General features: G+C 38.7%; 1 protein-coding gene across 2 annotated transcripts in view; it reads right to left on the bottom strand.

The window, feature by feature from the left end:
• Positions 1-13,969, bottom strand: part of PAIP2 (poly(A) binding protein interacting protein 2) — a 17,979-nt gene extending 4,010 nt beyond the window's left edge. The window contains exons 1-2 of one of the 2 annotated variants that reach the window (XM_024994401.1): positions 13,822-13,969; positions 651-814 (exon numbers count right to left, since the gene is read on the bottom strand). In XM_024994401.1, the coding sequence (XP_024850169.1) occupies positions 651-788 (138 nt within the window). In that variant the 5' untranslated portion in view covers positions 789-814; positions 13,822-13,969. 2 annotated transcript variants of the gene reach the window in all.

Here is a 13,969-nt window from a genome sequence, read left to right as displayed (position 1 = left end):
GGTGCCATTGCCTTCTCCAATATATATATATATATAAAACTAGATATGGTCAAATCACACTGGCTACTGATGGCCAAAGTCAGGATCAGGGAAAAACAAGACAAAAGATGAAAACAGGTACAAGAAATATGGGAATAAAGACATTTATCAATGTATGAGACTTCTCTACAACGTATGAGAGTTTTCTAAAGTAGAACAGTGGTGTCAGATTTGGGGGCTGGTCAGAACAAGAACCTTAGGTGAAAACCAGTACTTTGGTACTGGTGCCTGTCTACTCTGGATTCTCTTGACTTTCACCACAATAGGACAATCTGACTGGTCTAAGGTAGTGGTTTCCAAACCTTACTGCTCCCAGGAACCACCTGAGACGGTCAAAAAAAAAAATAAGTTTATCAGGTCCCACCCTAAGCTCTTCTGAATCAGAATTTTTGGGGTCAGACACTGAAAAAAGTTCCCAAGGTTATTTCAATTGAGTAGTTAAACCTGATAGTAATCAACATCCAAATAAAACAGAAGTGGTGGCACATAAATCCATGTATTTCATATATAAGGGACCAGGTGAAAAACACATTTCAGGGACAAGTACAATTATATTATTTGACGGTTATCACGGGCTACAATAAAAAAGAATGTTTATACACAAAACTAACTTGTCTGTTGAATTCCTCTTCATTTTCCATCCACATGTACTCTGCAAATGGATTGTCATCTTCATGAGAATGACCGTTAATTATCACATCTTCATTGATGATGCTTGGGCTAGTACTGCTGCGACTTGGATCTTTCATGGTTGGCGTCAGATGTAGTTTTTAACCTTAAAACAGCAATACAGTTAATTTAGCCAGTTATTCTTTCAGTTCTTAGTGAGCATCTATTATTACCAGCCATCATGGTTAGGTATGAGATGCATATTAATACATTAATGCACATGATAAACCAAGCATTTGGAAAGCTTCATTTTTCTCCTAAACGATTTTAATGTCTAAGGAATAACTGAGAATAGCCTAGATTCTAGTAACAGTAAACAAAGGCAAACAATTATTTAAATTGAATCCCCAAACCATCTAATTTGTTAAAAATAGAATATTCTATGTTTCATAAAACAACCATGGTTTGGAAAATTGATATTAAAAAACCTAGGGACTGGAAGTGAAAACTAACAAACTTTTAATATATTGCAAGCTAAAAGTTTGAAGCATTAAAGTTCCAGAGTCTACAGTATTCTGTCTGTGTGTGTACACCCAGTCGAAAAGTTGTGTCCGATTCTTTGTGATCCCATGGACTGTAGCCCACCAGGCTCCTCTGTCTATGGAATTTCCCAGGAAAGTATAGTGGAAAGGGTTGCTATTTCCTACTCCAAGGGATCTTCCCAGCCCAGAGACTGACCCCATGTCTCTTGCGTCTCTGACAGTGCAGGCAGATTCTCTGTCTGCACAACCTGGGACGCCCCTACAGTAAGTCTACCAGTTCATTAACTCCGAAATTGCTAAAAAATGTGTTTACGTAAAGCAAGAGAGACTTGTATGTAAATCCAAACATTAGTGTGATTTATGCCAAAGGAAGGCAACAGCATACCTAATATGAAGATGAGAGTTTTAAAAATGTCTTCTTACTCCAAAGTTGTCATAATCAAACTAAACAGAAAACCCCAAATATACTAGAAATAGTTTTCCTTCTTTGGGTAAGGTTCAGGGACAGACTTGCTCTATGTATGTTGCCTGGCCCTTTAAACTCATTTTATGAACTTAATTTTAACTTAATTTTATGAACTTAACAGGACATAAGTACTAAAAAACAGCTTTTCATATAATATGAATGTAAGTCTCTAAGCAGTAGGGGTGGGTGGGCCCAATCCTGATGCACATATGCATTTCCCCCAATAATGAATACTAATGACAATAGTGTCATGGCACTAACATTTTTCATTGTTAGGAAGTCCTGAATTAAGAATTACTGAGAAGGCTTCCCTGGTGGCTCAGTGGTTAAGAATCTGCCTGCCAATGCAGGAGACACAGGTTTGATCCCTGATCTGGGAAGATCCCGCATGTAGCAGAGCAATTAAGCCTATGCGCCACAACTACTGAGCACGTGCTCTGTAACAAGAGAAACCACAGCAATGAGAAGCTGGCACACTGCAACTAGAGAGCAGCCCCCGCCTGGCGCAACTAGAGAAGAGCCTGCCAGCAATGAAGACCCAGCACAGTCAAATATAAATCAATAAATAAAATTAAAAAAGGAATTACTGAGAATTCTGCCTTCCTTAGTGTTGTATGTGTATGAAAGAAAAGGCAGAGACAGACTGAGATTTATGTGGTAGGGTGTGGGGTAGAGGGCTTCCCAGGTGGCTCAGCGGTAACCACTCCACCGGGCAATGCGGGAGCTGCGGGTTTGAATTCTGAGTTGAGAAGATCCCCTGGAAGAGGAAATGGCAACCCACTCCAGTATTCTTGCCAGAGTTATTCCAGGAACAGAGGAGCCTGGCAGTCTACAGTCCATGAGGTCACAGGGTCGGAACACTACTGAACAGACACACAGTGTGGGGTAGAAAGAAAACATGACTGGAATTAGGAAACTGAAGCACTGTGAAAAGACACAACAGAAAACAGATGATAGATATCCTTGATATTTTTATTTATCATTAATCTTGGGTTAAATAAACCCTCTTATTTTGATAACAAGTTCTGACTAAACAGCAATCAGTTCCTCTAAAGTAAATTACTTATATATCAGGCTACCAAATATTTATATGCTCATTTTTAAACAAACTACACTTTAGAGTAGACTCAAATATTATGAAAAGAAGGAGGTCAATTCTGCTTTGCAACTTCATGGAACTTTGTTTACACTGCACACAAACCGATCATTAAACGATGTTCAAACACATCTCAATTTACAACAGCTTTTCATTATTTTCCCAACATGTATCCTATCCCAGCTCATACCCATTACATCCTACCTTTCAGAAGACCACAGTATTAATAAATGACATATTTTTAGTTAAAAATAGTACATAAAAATCATGTTTAGCAGATTACAGGACATTCAATATTCAAGTAGAACTGAACAGTTAAGTAGCAATTATATGTGAGACCTGTACTAGAAATACCACTAACTTGTTTTTGAATATGATTCAAGTGACTATAATAGTGTGTGTGTGTGTATATATATATATATAAATAAAAATTTGTTTAAAGAAAAAAGTGTTTTCCATACATTTCATGAGCATAAGTTTATGTAAACAATGAAAATCTGCATCAGCAAATTCTATAGTCTGGGAATCTCAAGGAACCCCTCCCTCCTTGTTTGATGCCAACCAGTAACAAAATGTAAATAGTGCTTAGCAAAAAGGGCCCAAGCCCTGCATCTGACATGTCTCTAGGTCAGCTTTTTGCCCATTATCACCTCATCAAACAACCTGTGGCTTTGGTACAGATCCCACTGAAAGTATATTAAGGACAGTAAATAAAATTTCATTGTCAAGCAATATTTGGGAAACAAATCCTAACTGGAACCAGTAAAATCAACTGGAGCCCAGGCACTAATCTTGCATCTTAAGATAGCTGAGGAAGAAACAACTGCTGACCAGATTTCTGCTATAGCCAGTCAAGTGAAAAGCCAGAGGGGTGAGGATCATTTACTTTCAGAACATTGACAGACCTACAATTACTGAGTGTAAGGTGTTTTAATACAAGGTATTGTTACCAGATTTTAAATTTTCTTCTATCACCTGTTGATTCTTCTTAGACCAAACACTTTATATTATGTCCTATGTATGTTTTGGGGCTTCCCTGGTGGCTCAGATGGTAAAGAATCCACCTGCAATGCAGAAGTCCTGGGTTTGATCCCTGGTCGGGAAGATCTCCTGGAGAAGGGAATGCCTACCCATTCCAATACTCTTGCCTGGAGAATTCCAAGGACAGAGGAGCTTGGTGGCCTACAGTCCATGGGGTTGCAAAGAGTTGGACATGACTGAATGATTAACACACACGTGTTTTGCTGTCTTAAAAAAATTGAGTATATAGTTCAAATACCGTAAAATTTATTATTTTAAATTGGCATTTGTCAAAAACAGTTAAAGGCAAATATAGTAGCCAGTGCCAGCAAAGAATAACAGTTGGGGCAAAAAGGAAAGGAAGAAAGGCTGGTGAAGGAGATGCTTTGGGAATAAAGGCTTTGAAAAGCTCCTACATATTCTGGGAAACCTAAGAGGCCACAGGCATGCCCAGTGCTGGCAGCACACTCAGAAAAGACCTGACAAGATTATTCAAGCTTCAGGCTCTGCACATAAAAAGGTTAAGAAAGAGCTGTAAAGTGCTCAAGTGTTAAAGGTGTGCCTCAGCATACAGCAGCAGGTTTGACTGGGGAAAGAATCAGTAAACTTGGTAAATCAATTAAGATTATTTAGTCTGAAAAACATAAAAAATAATGGAAGATTTAAAAATGAACAGACCTCAGAGATCAGTAGGATACCATTACATGTACCAATATATGCATAATGGGAGACCCAGAAGAAGAGAAAGAGTGAAGACTAATTGGCCCCTAACTCCTCCAACTTGATGAAACCTATCAAGCAGCTCAAGGAATTCCCAAGTAGAATAAACCCAAAGCAATCCACATGGACACATTGTAATCAAGTTATTGAAAGTCAAAGACCAAAAAAGCATCTTCAAAACAACAAGATTAATAGATGATTTCACATCAGAAACTAGAAGCCAGAAAACAGGACAATACATATGAAAGGATAAAAGGGGCGGGGAGGGAAACTAAGACATTCCCAGATAAGTAAAAAAGTGAGAGTTCATTACCAATATACCTGTCTTATAAGGAGAGCTAACTGACTCCTTCACATTGAAATAAAAAGAATACCAGCATTAACTTGAATTCACTGGAAGAAATAAACAATGATAATTATACAGTAAATACAAAAGTCACTAATAGATTTCTTGCTTTATAACTCCTCTTTTTCTCTACAGCAAACTAAAGAAGCATTAGTCCACATGAGTTACAAACTAAGGTGTTATTTGTCATGTCCAGGGTAACCACTAGGAAAAACCACCAAAAAAAATATATAGTGTAAGGTGTACTGCTGAGATGTATCATCATCTTATTCAGAGGCAGTCCAAAAGCAGCAGCTTCAAGTCAGTGAGCTCAAATCTATATATACTAGTCTCTTGTGGCTTAGAACAAAACCAACAAAAACTTAAACAGGAACTCCTGAAAACAAAACAGAAGCACCTAATTTGCTTCAGTGATGTTTGAGGACACAATGTATGTAATGACTTGACAAATACAGTTTAAAAAAAAAAAATCTGAGAAGTAAACCATAACAATCTGTTGCTGTCTTGTCTTCGTTCATGATTTAATGGAAACCACTTAAAAATGGGCAGAAACGAACAGAGAAAACCCATAATCCCCTTGCCCCAATTTTTAATGTTCATACTTGCTTCAAAGAACATCTATGGCTTCAAAAAACATGTTTTTATTATTTAAAATCCTAAAATTATCACAAAATGTAATTCAAAATTTTTAATCTTTAGCCTTAATCTCATAAAAGGATTTCTAAAACAACACAGTAATACTAATTCAGAACAAGCAATATTAAATTACTAATACTAAAAATCTAGTAGTTGTAAGAATACATCTAATAAGATTTTCCTAAACAAAAATCACAAAATGGTAAAACAACAATGTATCAAAGTAATCATTTGAAAAATTCTGGATAATTTGTCTTTGCATATAGTTAGGAAATTTTGTTGGAAAAGGAAGCATTAAAGTAAAAAAAACTGTTTATGTACAAAGTAGGCCCTACTTAAACAGGTCTTAAGGAAGTTTTTTCCTTTCCATCTTCAATCTTACCCAGAGGTAGTCAATTTTAACAGCTTAGTATATGTCCTTTCATATTTTTTTGCTTATAGAGACACACATAAAGAATTTATGTATTTTAATAGAATCATGCTAAACTAAATATATCACATGAAAGATCCTTACTAGTCAATGTACACAAGTATACTTAATTTTTTAAATGGATACAGCAGCAATTATTCAACCATTTCTTCTCTGATGCAATTTACCATTTCCAGTTTTTTCAATACAAATAATCCTGCTTTGATCACCCTTGTACACACATCCTTTTCTGGTTGTGTTTTCTGTAGGATACATTCTGATAAGTGAGAATAACTGGGTCAAAGGCCATGTGCATTTGTAGCTTTAAAAGACAGATTATATGCCAAAAATATTATGGTAATGTACATTCCTATAATAAGCTGGGTGCTCCCATTTCTCTGCATCCTCAACAGCTCTGTATATAATCAACATAGCATTTTACTTTTGCAAACAGGTGGGCATAAAAGAATCTCACTGTTTTCCTCTACAGCTGCCAGGATATGTTCATCTTGTTTAGGAAGTCTTTCCCTATCTTGAGGTTTTATTTCCTTTATTTTCTCTCAGTATTTTTATAGTTTCTTTTTTATAGTGAAACCTTAAAAAAAAAAAAAAAAAACACCAAAACCCAACTATTCCTATTATTTTTTTAAATATATTTTTGCATATTTATTTAGCTTACTGGGCATTCCTTAGTCGTGGCACATGGGATCTTTAGTTGCAGCATGTGGAACCTATTTCCCTGACCATGGATTGAACCCAGGCTCCATGTACTGGGAGCATGGAGTCTTAGACACTGGACCACCAGGGAAGTCCTCTAAATCTTTAACTCATGTGAGCACTACTTTGAGTATGATGTAAAAGATCTATATTCATCATTATTGAAATGAAAGCTTGTTCCTCAGGTTTATCATGATCAAACTCCTACTATACTGTTTCCTTGCTCTGTGATGGTATATTGTATACTGTTTTATCCCCAACTTTTATTGTTTAAGAATTTTAAACTTACAAAAAAGTCATAATAAAATAATAGTATCATGAACACTTGTACCTTTCATCTAGATTCATCAACTATTAGCTTTTTGCCACAGTTGTTTTCTCTATACAATTTTTTTTGGCTTAACCATCTGCTATGTTGCAGGCCTTTCATCATGACCTTTCATCTTCAAATATTTCAGCACAGTATCATACTGTTTTGAATAGAGCAGCCTTTCAGTAAGTTTGAATATCTAGTATCACAAATCCCTTAGCAACTTTCTTGGGGAAGAGGGGAATCTTGCACTTTCATCTTTGTATCAATTTTAAAGTTGTCAATAACAGTCTGATGGGAATTTTACTAAAAATTTGCAGTTTAATCAGGATCATGTTTTTATGTTAAGCCCTCTGGCCAGGAAGATGGCATATCCATTTACTTGAAACTATTTTAATTCCTTAAAGCATAAATGAATCAGAACTTTTTACCAATAGTGGTAGACTATTTATAGTCTTCTCACTATAAGTGTTAGATAACATATTCCTAAAGAAAACACTCAAAAGTGCTGAAAAGTAAGTAAAGTGGGAATTCAAAGAACAAAGTGGAACTTTAAACACTGAGGCTGCCTCTGCACTGAGGGCTTCTTTCTGTCCATTAGGCTTCTTTGAATCGACCTTGGATGCTTCAAGGGGCAAAAGGCATATAGGAAAAATGGAACAGGAGATCCTCCCGCTCTAAGCTGGGACCCCAAAGGGCTATATACTCAGGTTAAGGTTGAACCAAAAACGACTCCCACTCCCCACCAAGCTAATCAAAAGGGAACGGTGGAAGGGAACTCAGATACCGTGACTATGGCTGGACCTCTTATGGATAGGAGGAATAAATTCTCATCACCTGGGAAGTCCAGAACATCCCAAGTCATGAACTGAGTATAAAGTGGCCCTTGACTGGTGCCAGAGCCTGGCAAAAGCAAATGTAAAATTCCTTGAGAGGAAGGCATCTTCATTCGAGGCCTTCGGTGAAGTCACTCAGTCGTGTCCGACTCTTTGCGACCCAATGGACTGTAGCCTACCAGGCTCCTCTGTCCATGGGATTTTCCAGGCAATAGTACTGGAGTGGATTGCCATTTCCTTCTCCAGGGGATCTTCCCAACCCAGGACTTGAACCCAGGTCTTCCACATTGTAGACAGATGTTTTACCATCTGAGCCACCAGGGAAGTCCAAGAACCTCAAAAAATTAATCTTTAAGGCCAATGAAGAGTTCAAAATGAAAGATAACCAAATTCAAAAGGCAAAAAAAAAAAAAAAAGATACGACAAGCAAGAAGCAGTGCAATTTACAGAAAGCATAATCAAAACTCATGTAGCATGTTGCCACTCATGTGGCAAAATGATCATTACCTATCAAGCTTGAAAATATATTCAGAAAACAAACAAAAAAAAAAGAAAACAGCTAAATATAAAAAGTGCACACAATAGATTTGGAAAACAGCCAAATGATGATATATAAAAACCACAACATAAACAAAAATATAATGGGTTTGGCAGCAGACTAGATCTATACAATAGAACTGAAGATAAAAGAAAGTATCCAGAAAACAGCAAAAAGATAAAAAATACAAGAGGGTTCAAACAATATAGATGGCAGAGTGACAAGTATCAAGTTCCAAAAGAAAATAACTGCAAACCCAGACTGTGAGAACGCTACATAAAATATAGTTTTCAAAAAAATGAACTAGGAATTTTTCCATCCTTATATTCAGGAATCATTTCAATAACAAGAATTATGGGATCCCCAAAGACAAATGAATCTAAAATTATAAGGGCTTGGTATTATTAACAACCTTTAATTTTCTCGTTTTGATAGGTCTATTCAGGTTTTCTGCATGTATGGACGTGAGAGTTGGACATAAAGAAGGCTAACGCTGAAGAACTGATGATTTCAATCTGTGGTGTTGCAGGAGACTCTTGCAAGTCCCTTGGTTCAAGCCATTCAATCCTAAACGGAATAAACCCTGAATATTCATTGGAAGGACCGAAGCTGAAGTTTCAATACTTTGGCCATCTGATGCGAAGAGCTGACTCACTGGAAAAGACCCTCATGCTGGGAAAGACTGAAGGCAAAAGGAGAAGAGGGTAACAGAGGATGAGATGGTGAGATAGCATCAATGACTCAATGGACATGGATTTCAGCAAACTCCAGAAGAGAATGAAGGACATGGAAGCCTAGAGTGCTGCAGTCCATGGGGTCGCAAAGAGCTAGACATGACTTAGCAACTGAATAACAAACCTCTCTGGTTAACCACAGTAATTTTTATTTCACTAAAATCTCATTTCTCCAGAATTTGAATTTTGTTACAACAGAAACGAATTTCTCCTATTTCATAGCTCATTTGACTATATCCCTCTTTTCCTTGATAAGGCTGACACGGGATTTATCATAAGGAAAAAAAACTCCAGCTTTACAATTTGCAGAACACAGTGAGTGTGAGGGGGGTGTGTGTGTGTTCACAATTTGCAAATGCATAGAATCTCTGGAAAGGTAGAAAAGAAACAGAGGCAAATAATATCTGATAAGGGAATTTTATTTGGAATAAAGACCTATTACAACTCAACAATAAAAGACCAACCAACCAATTTAAAAATGGGCAAAACATCTGCAAAGTTCTCCAAAGGCCAAAAAACACATGAAAAGATGCTCAACATCCTTAACTATGTGGAAAATGCAAATCAAAACCATGAGATAATACTTTATATTAGTGAAAATATGGAAAAATTGGAACCCTCATTCGCTGCCAATGGGAAATTTAAAATGGAAAACAGTCTGGTAGCTCCCCAAAAGATTAAACACGGAATTACCATATAACCCAGCAATTCCACTCCTGGGTATATTCCCAAGAGAAATGAAAATATGTATCTACATAAAAACTTACACAGGCAAAATGTTCATAGCAGTAGAGATACAACCCAAAGGTCCACCAGCTGATAGATGGATGAATACTGAAAACATCATGCTAAATCAAGGAAGTCAGTCACAAAGGAACACATATTGTATGACAGATCATGGGCATAAGATTTCTTTTTGAGGTAATGAAAATGTCCTCATTTGATGGAAGTACAACTCTGGTAATATACTAAAGACTACTATATACTTTAAATGGGTGAACTGCATGGTATGCGAACTATAGCTCAGTAAGAGCTGCTAAAAAAGAAAGAAATTTCACCAGATTTTGGTTAGGTTAAGAGCAGTTTTTTTCCTGATATCTGGCACTTTAAATCTACAAACTCTTTTCCTCAGCTATTTTCTGCCATTTATTGGTTTCCAGCAGTGTCCATACATTTATAGTCGCTACAAAATTTTAAAATATGAAAATAAATCTTTTAAGTTTTAGAAAGTTTCCCCCTTTTTCATCTCTTAAGAATTGTCATTAACCACTTCATGATGTATGTAAATAAAATCATTATACTATATACCTTAAACTTATACAGTGCTATATTTCAATTATATCTCAATAAAACTGGAATAAAAAATAAAAACATTAACTCTTAAAAAAATTCTCATTAAAATTCAAACAGAATTCTCTCTCTGCTTCTTTCATTAAACTGACTCCACAAGGAATTTCCTGGTGGTCCAATGGTTACAACTCTGGGCTTCCACTGCCAGGAATCAGGGATCAATCCCTGGTGGCAGAACTAAGATCCCACAAGCCGAGTGGTGCCACCAGAACCCCCACAAAAAATCAAAAAGAAACTGACTCCACAGACTTACCACCTTTTCTTATTCCACTGGACTCTACTTTGAACTACTGTAGGCCCTTTAAAGTTATTTGTTGTTTAAACACACATATATTGTATACATATGTATTTTAGTTAGTGAGAGAAAATATAGAAATTTCTGCAACAGCTTCTATATTTAATTCAGAAGTCTGAGCAGGACGGAATTTTTTGTTTAATGTTTGGCAGTATAAAATAATGATTAAAAGCATGGGCTCTGGAACCAGGCTGCCTTTCTAGATATGTGACAGTGGGCAGGTTATTTAATCTGTTTCAGGTTCCCTATCTGTAAAATTGATAATAATAAGAGTACCTAGGCAAACAACCTAGCAGATAACAGTATTACTAAACATGTAGAACAATTAAGATTGCTAGGGCAAGCTATAAGATAAAAACAACAGGTCCAACCACTTGTAGGAGTGAAACAATGTCACAGAAAAATCCCAAAGACTATAACCCTGATCTCAATTATAGTGTAACTACGTTATGAGGTAAGAAAAAGGATGGTACAACACGGCTGAAAAAAGCTCGAAGTGCATCAGAAATACCATCCTTATTTATAAAAACTGATACATAAAAGAAGTAGAGTCAGTTCAAATAAATTCACACTATCCAACTTGGTAGCCACCAGATACTTGTTGCTATTTAAATTTAAATTATTTTAAGGCAAAAGAAGAGGGTGGCAGAGGATGAGATGGTTGGATGGCATCACAGATTCAATGGACATGAACCTGGGCAAACTCCAGAAGATGGTAAAGGACAGGGAGGTCAGGGGTGCTGCAGTCAGTCCATGGGATCAAAGAGTCAGACACAACTTAGTGACTGAACAATTTTAATTCCATACAATCAAAATTTTAGTTCTTCGGTTGCACTTACTACATTGCAAGTGCTCAACAGACATGTGCTCAGTAGCTATCTTACTGGACAGCACCACTATGAACAATGAGGAAATTAAGAAAAAAGACTGAGTTACTGATAGTGAATCTCAGGCTGTATCATACGTGAAATCTTAATGTATCTGTGCAACAGGGTGATCCAGATCACCAAGACAACTTGGATAACTTTCATTTTGGATTGGGTTCAAATCCCAGATATGCCATTAACCACCAGAGGACTCTGAATATGTTACTAAATCACAGGCAGCATGCTACAGAGGTTAAGAGCACATAATCTCCGCCTGGATTTGAATTCCAGCTCTTATTAGTTGTGTAACATTGGGCAAGTTACTCCACATCTCTCTTTCATTTATAATCTTCATTTTACAGTAGTACTTGCTGCCTAAAGACACTGAAGAGTAAATACTTGTAAAAGTACTTTGAACAATGCCTTCCATTACTACGGGCTATAGAAGTGTGTGCCTAATAAAAGAATCTCTCAAGTTTCTACTGCTTTCAAAACGGGCAGGACAAGCTTCTCTTCCTGCTTATTTCACAAGTTAAAATAAATATGAAAATCACCTTCCAACCCATAAAGAAACAGACAAGCAGGCTACACTTCTGGGAGAGTTACCTTTTTTTTTTTTGGTCAAAGACACCTACTTGTTAGAAAAAATGAAGTTCTGAACAAGTTCACAATTAACAAGTGGTATAAACAGGGTAATTTGCTCAAAATATCCTCTCACAGACCGGAACAGAAACACAAAACAGCAAACACTAGGAATCTCATTAAAACCCTTAGAGAATTTATTTGCATACATAACCTGCAGCCCATGAAATTTCAAAGGCTATTTAAAGAAAACTCAAACTAACACCTGACCAACTGCTAAAACGCAAACTGTGAAAAATCATACCACCAGGTTAATTAGACAAGATTAGCCAGCACATGCAAAATGGGAATTTGTCTTCTGCTGAAATGTCAAAAGCTGTCAGCTGTTAGACCTTCTCCCACGGCACACTGGATGCCAAATTCTTTCTAGAGTTTGTGGTTTCTGTGAGATGATGGCGTTGCAAAATCAGGGAAAATAAGACAACAAAAGAAGCAGTAAAGGTCCCTTTTTGCAGTTACAGAAAATATCAATGCTGGCTGCTTCAACAAATGTTTTGAAACAAGTAACTTGAACACAAGCTATATATTTTTGATGGTGCGAGAGAATAAGCATAGTACAGAGAAACTAAAAAGTGCAAGAACCAAAATTGAAAAACGTGAATTGGCTAAGCCCTTAAAAGTTCCAACTAGTTCAAAACAGTCCTGGAGTAGGAGTTGCCAGTACTCCAAAGGACCTCCTAACCCGAGCACGGAATACAATGTAACTAAAATTAAGGGGTAGGGGATGTCGAAGAAACCGGAGAAAACAGATCAGAAAGGTACAGGCTCGCGGACGGTTACAAAACGCTCTACTAGTACGCAAGGCAACCCGCCAGTCCCTCCGCCCCTCTCTCTTCCCCCACCCTAGCCTCAGGAGGAGCGCGCAAGCGCAGCAAGTAGCGGCAGCGCGTGGCGACGCGCAGGCGTAAAGTGGGGAGAAACAATGAGCTTTGTTGCCGAGGCGGCAGCGGGGAGCAGGGGAAAAGGGTACCGGAGGCGGGGGTGAAGGGACTGGGGTGGGGGTGGGGGCTCGCGAGAAAGTGCTATCCCGGCAACCATCGCGCGCCACCGAGGACCCGGATAGAGAGCTGCGGGATCCAAATCATAAATAATAATGACAATGAGAAAAAAAAGCGACGGCCATTTCTCAAAGAAAGAGACTAAGTCGGTCCAAGATCATCTCTCAGACTCAACTGGAAGAGGCAAGGAACAACGGGGGCCATACGGGCTTGGGGGCCAACGACCCAGGGGACCCTCTAGGCCCCTCAGCCGTCGCCGAGGTGCTGTCCCTCGACCGCCGGGGCCGCCGCACCCTTCTCGCCGCTCCGCCCGAGGGAACCCCTCACCCAGTGCACGGCAGCGGGGACGGCAGCCAACGAATCCGGTCGGCCTCCGCGGATCTCCACAAGCAGCGCCGCTCCCCCGCTCGACGCGCGCTTCGCCCGCAGCCTCCCTTCTCCAGTCCAAACAAACACCCCAGCCCGGAAGTGACTTCACTTCCGCCGCTGCCGCCGGCCCCGCCTCTCGTTCTGTCTGCGCTGCCCTCCGAGGCCACCAGAGAGCGCACGAGAGGCAAAGGGAGACCCCCCCCCCAACCCCCGCCTCCCCACCACAAAGTTCTTGTCGCCCAAGCTGCACACGTGTGCATGCGCAAAGGCCTTTCCTCCGTACCCTTGTGACCGCGGGGAACGCTGGGAGTGCTGTCACGTTTTCTTAGGAAAACTGGAGTGGAGCTGGGCCAGTGTCCCCACACGCGCCCATTCTTCAAGAATGATGGGATGCAGTGAGTGGGGGAGGTAGGAAGGAGTCACAAGATACA

This window comes from Bos taurus, chromosome 7 (genome assembly GCF_002263795.3).
Source record: "Bos taurus isolate L1 Dominette 01449 registration number 42190680 breed Hereford chromosome 7, ARS-UCD2.0, whole genome shotgun sequence".
NCBI classification, from domain to species: Eukaryota; Metazoa; Chordata; class Mammalia; order Artiodactyla; family Bovidae; genus Bos; species Bos taurus.
This window is presented reverse-complemented; position numbering and strand designations above follow the sequence as displayed.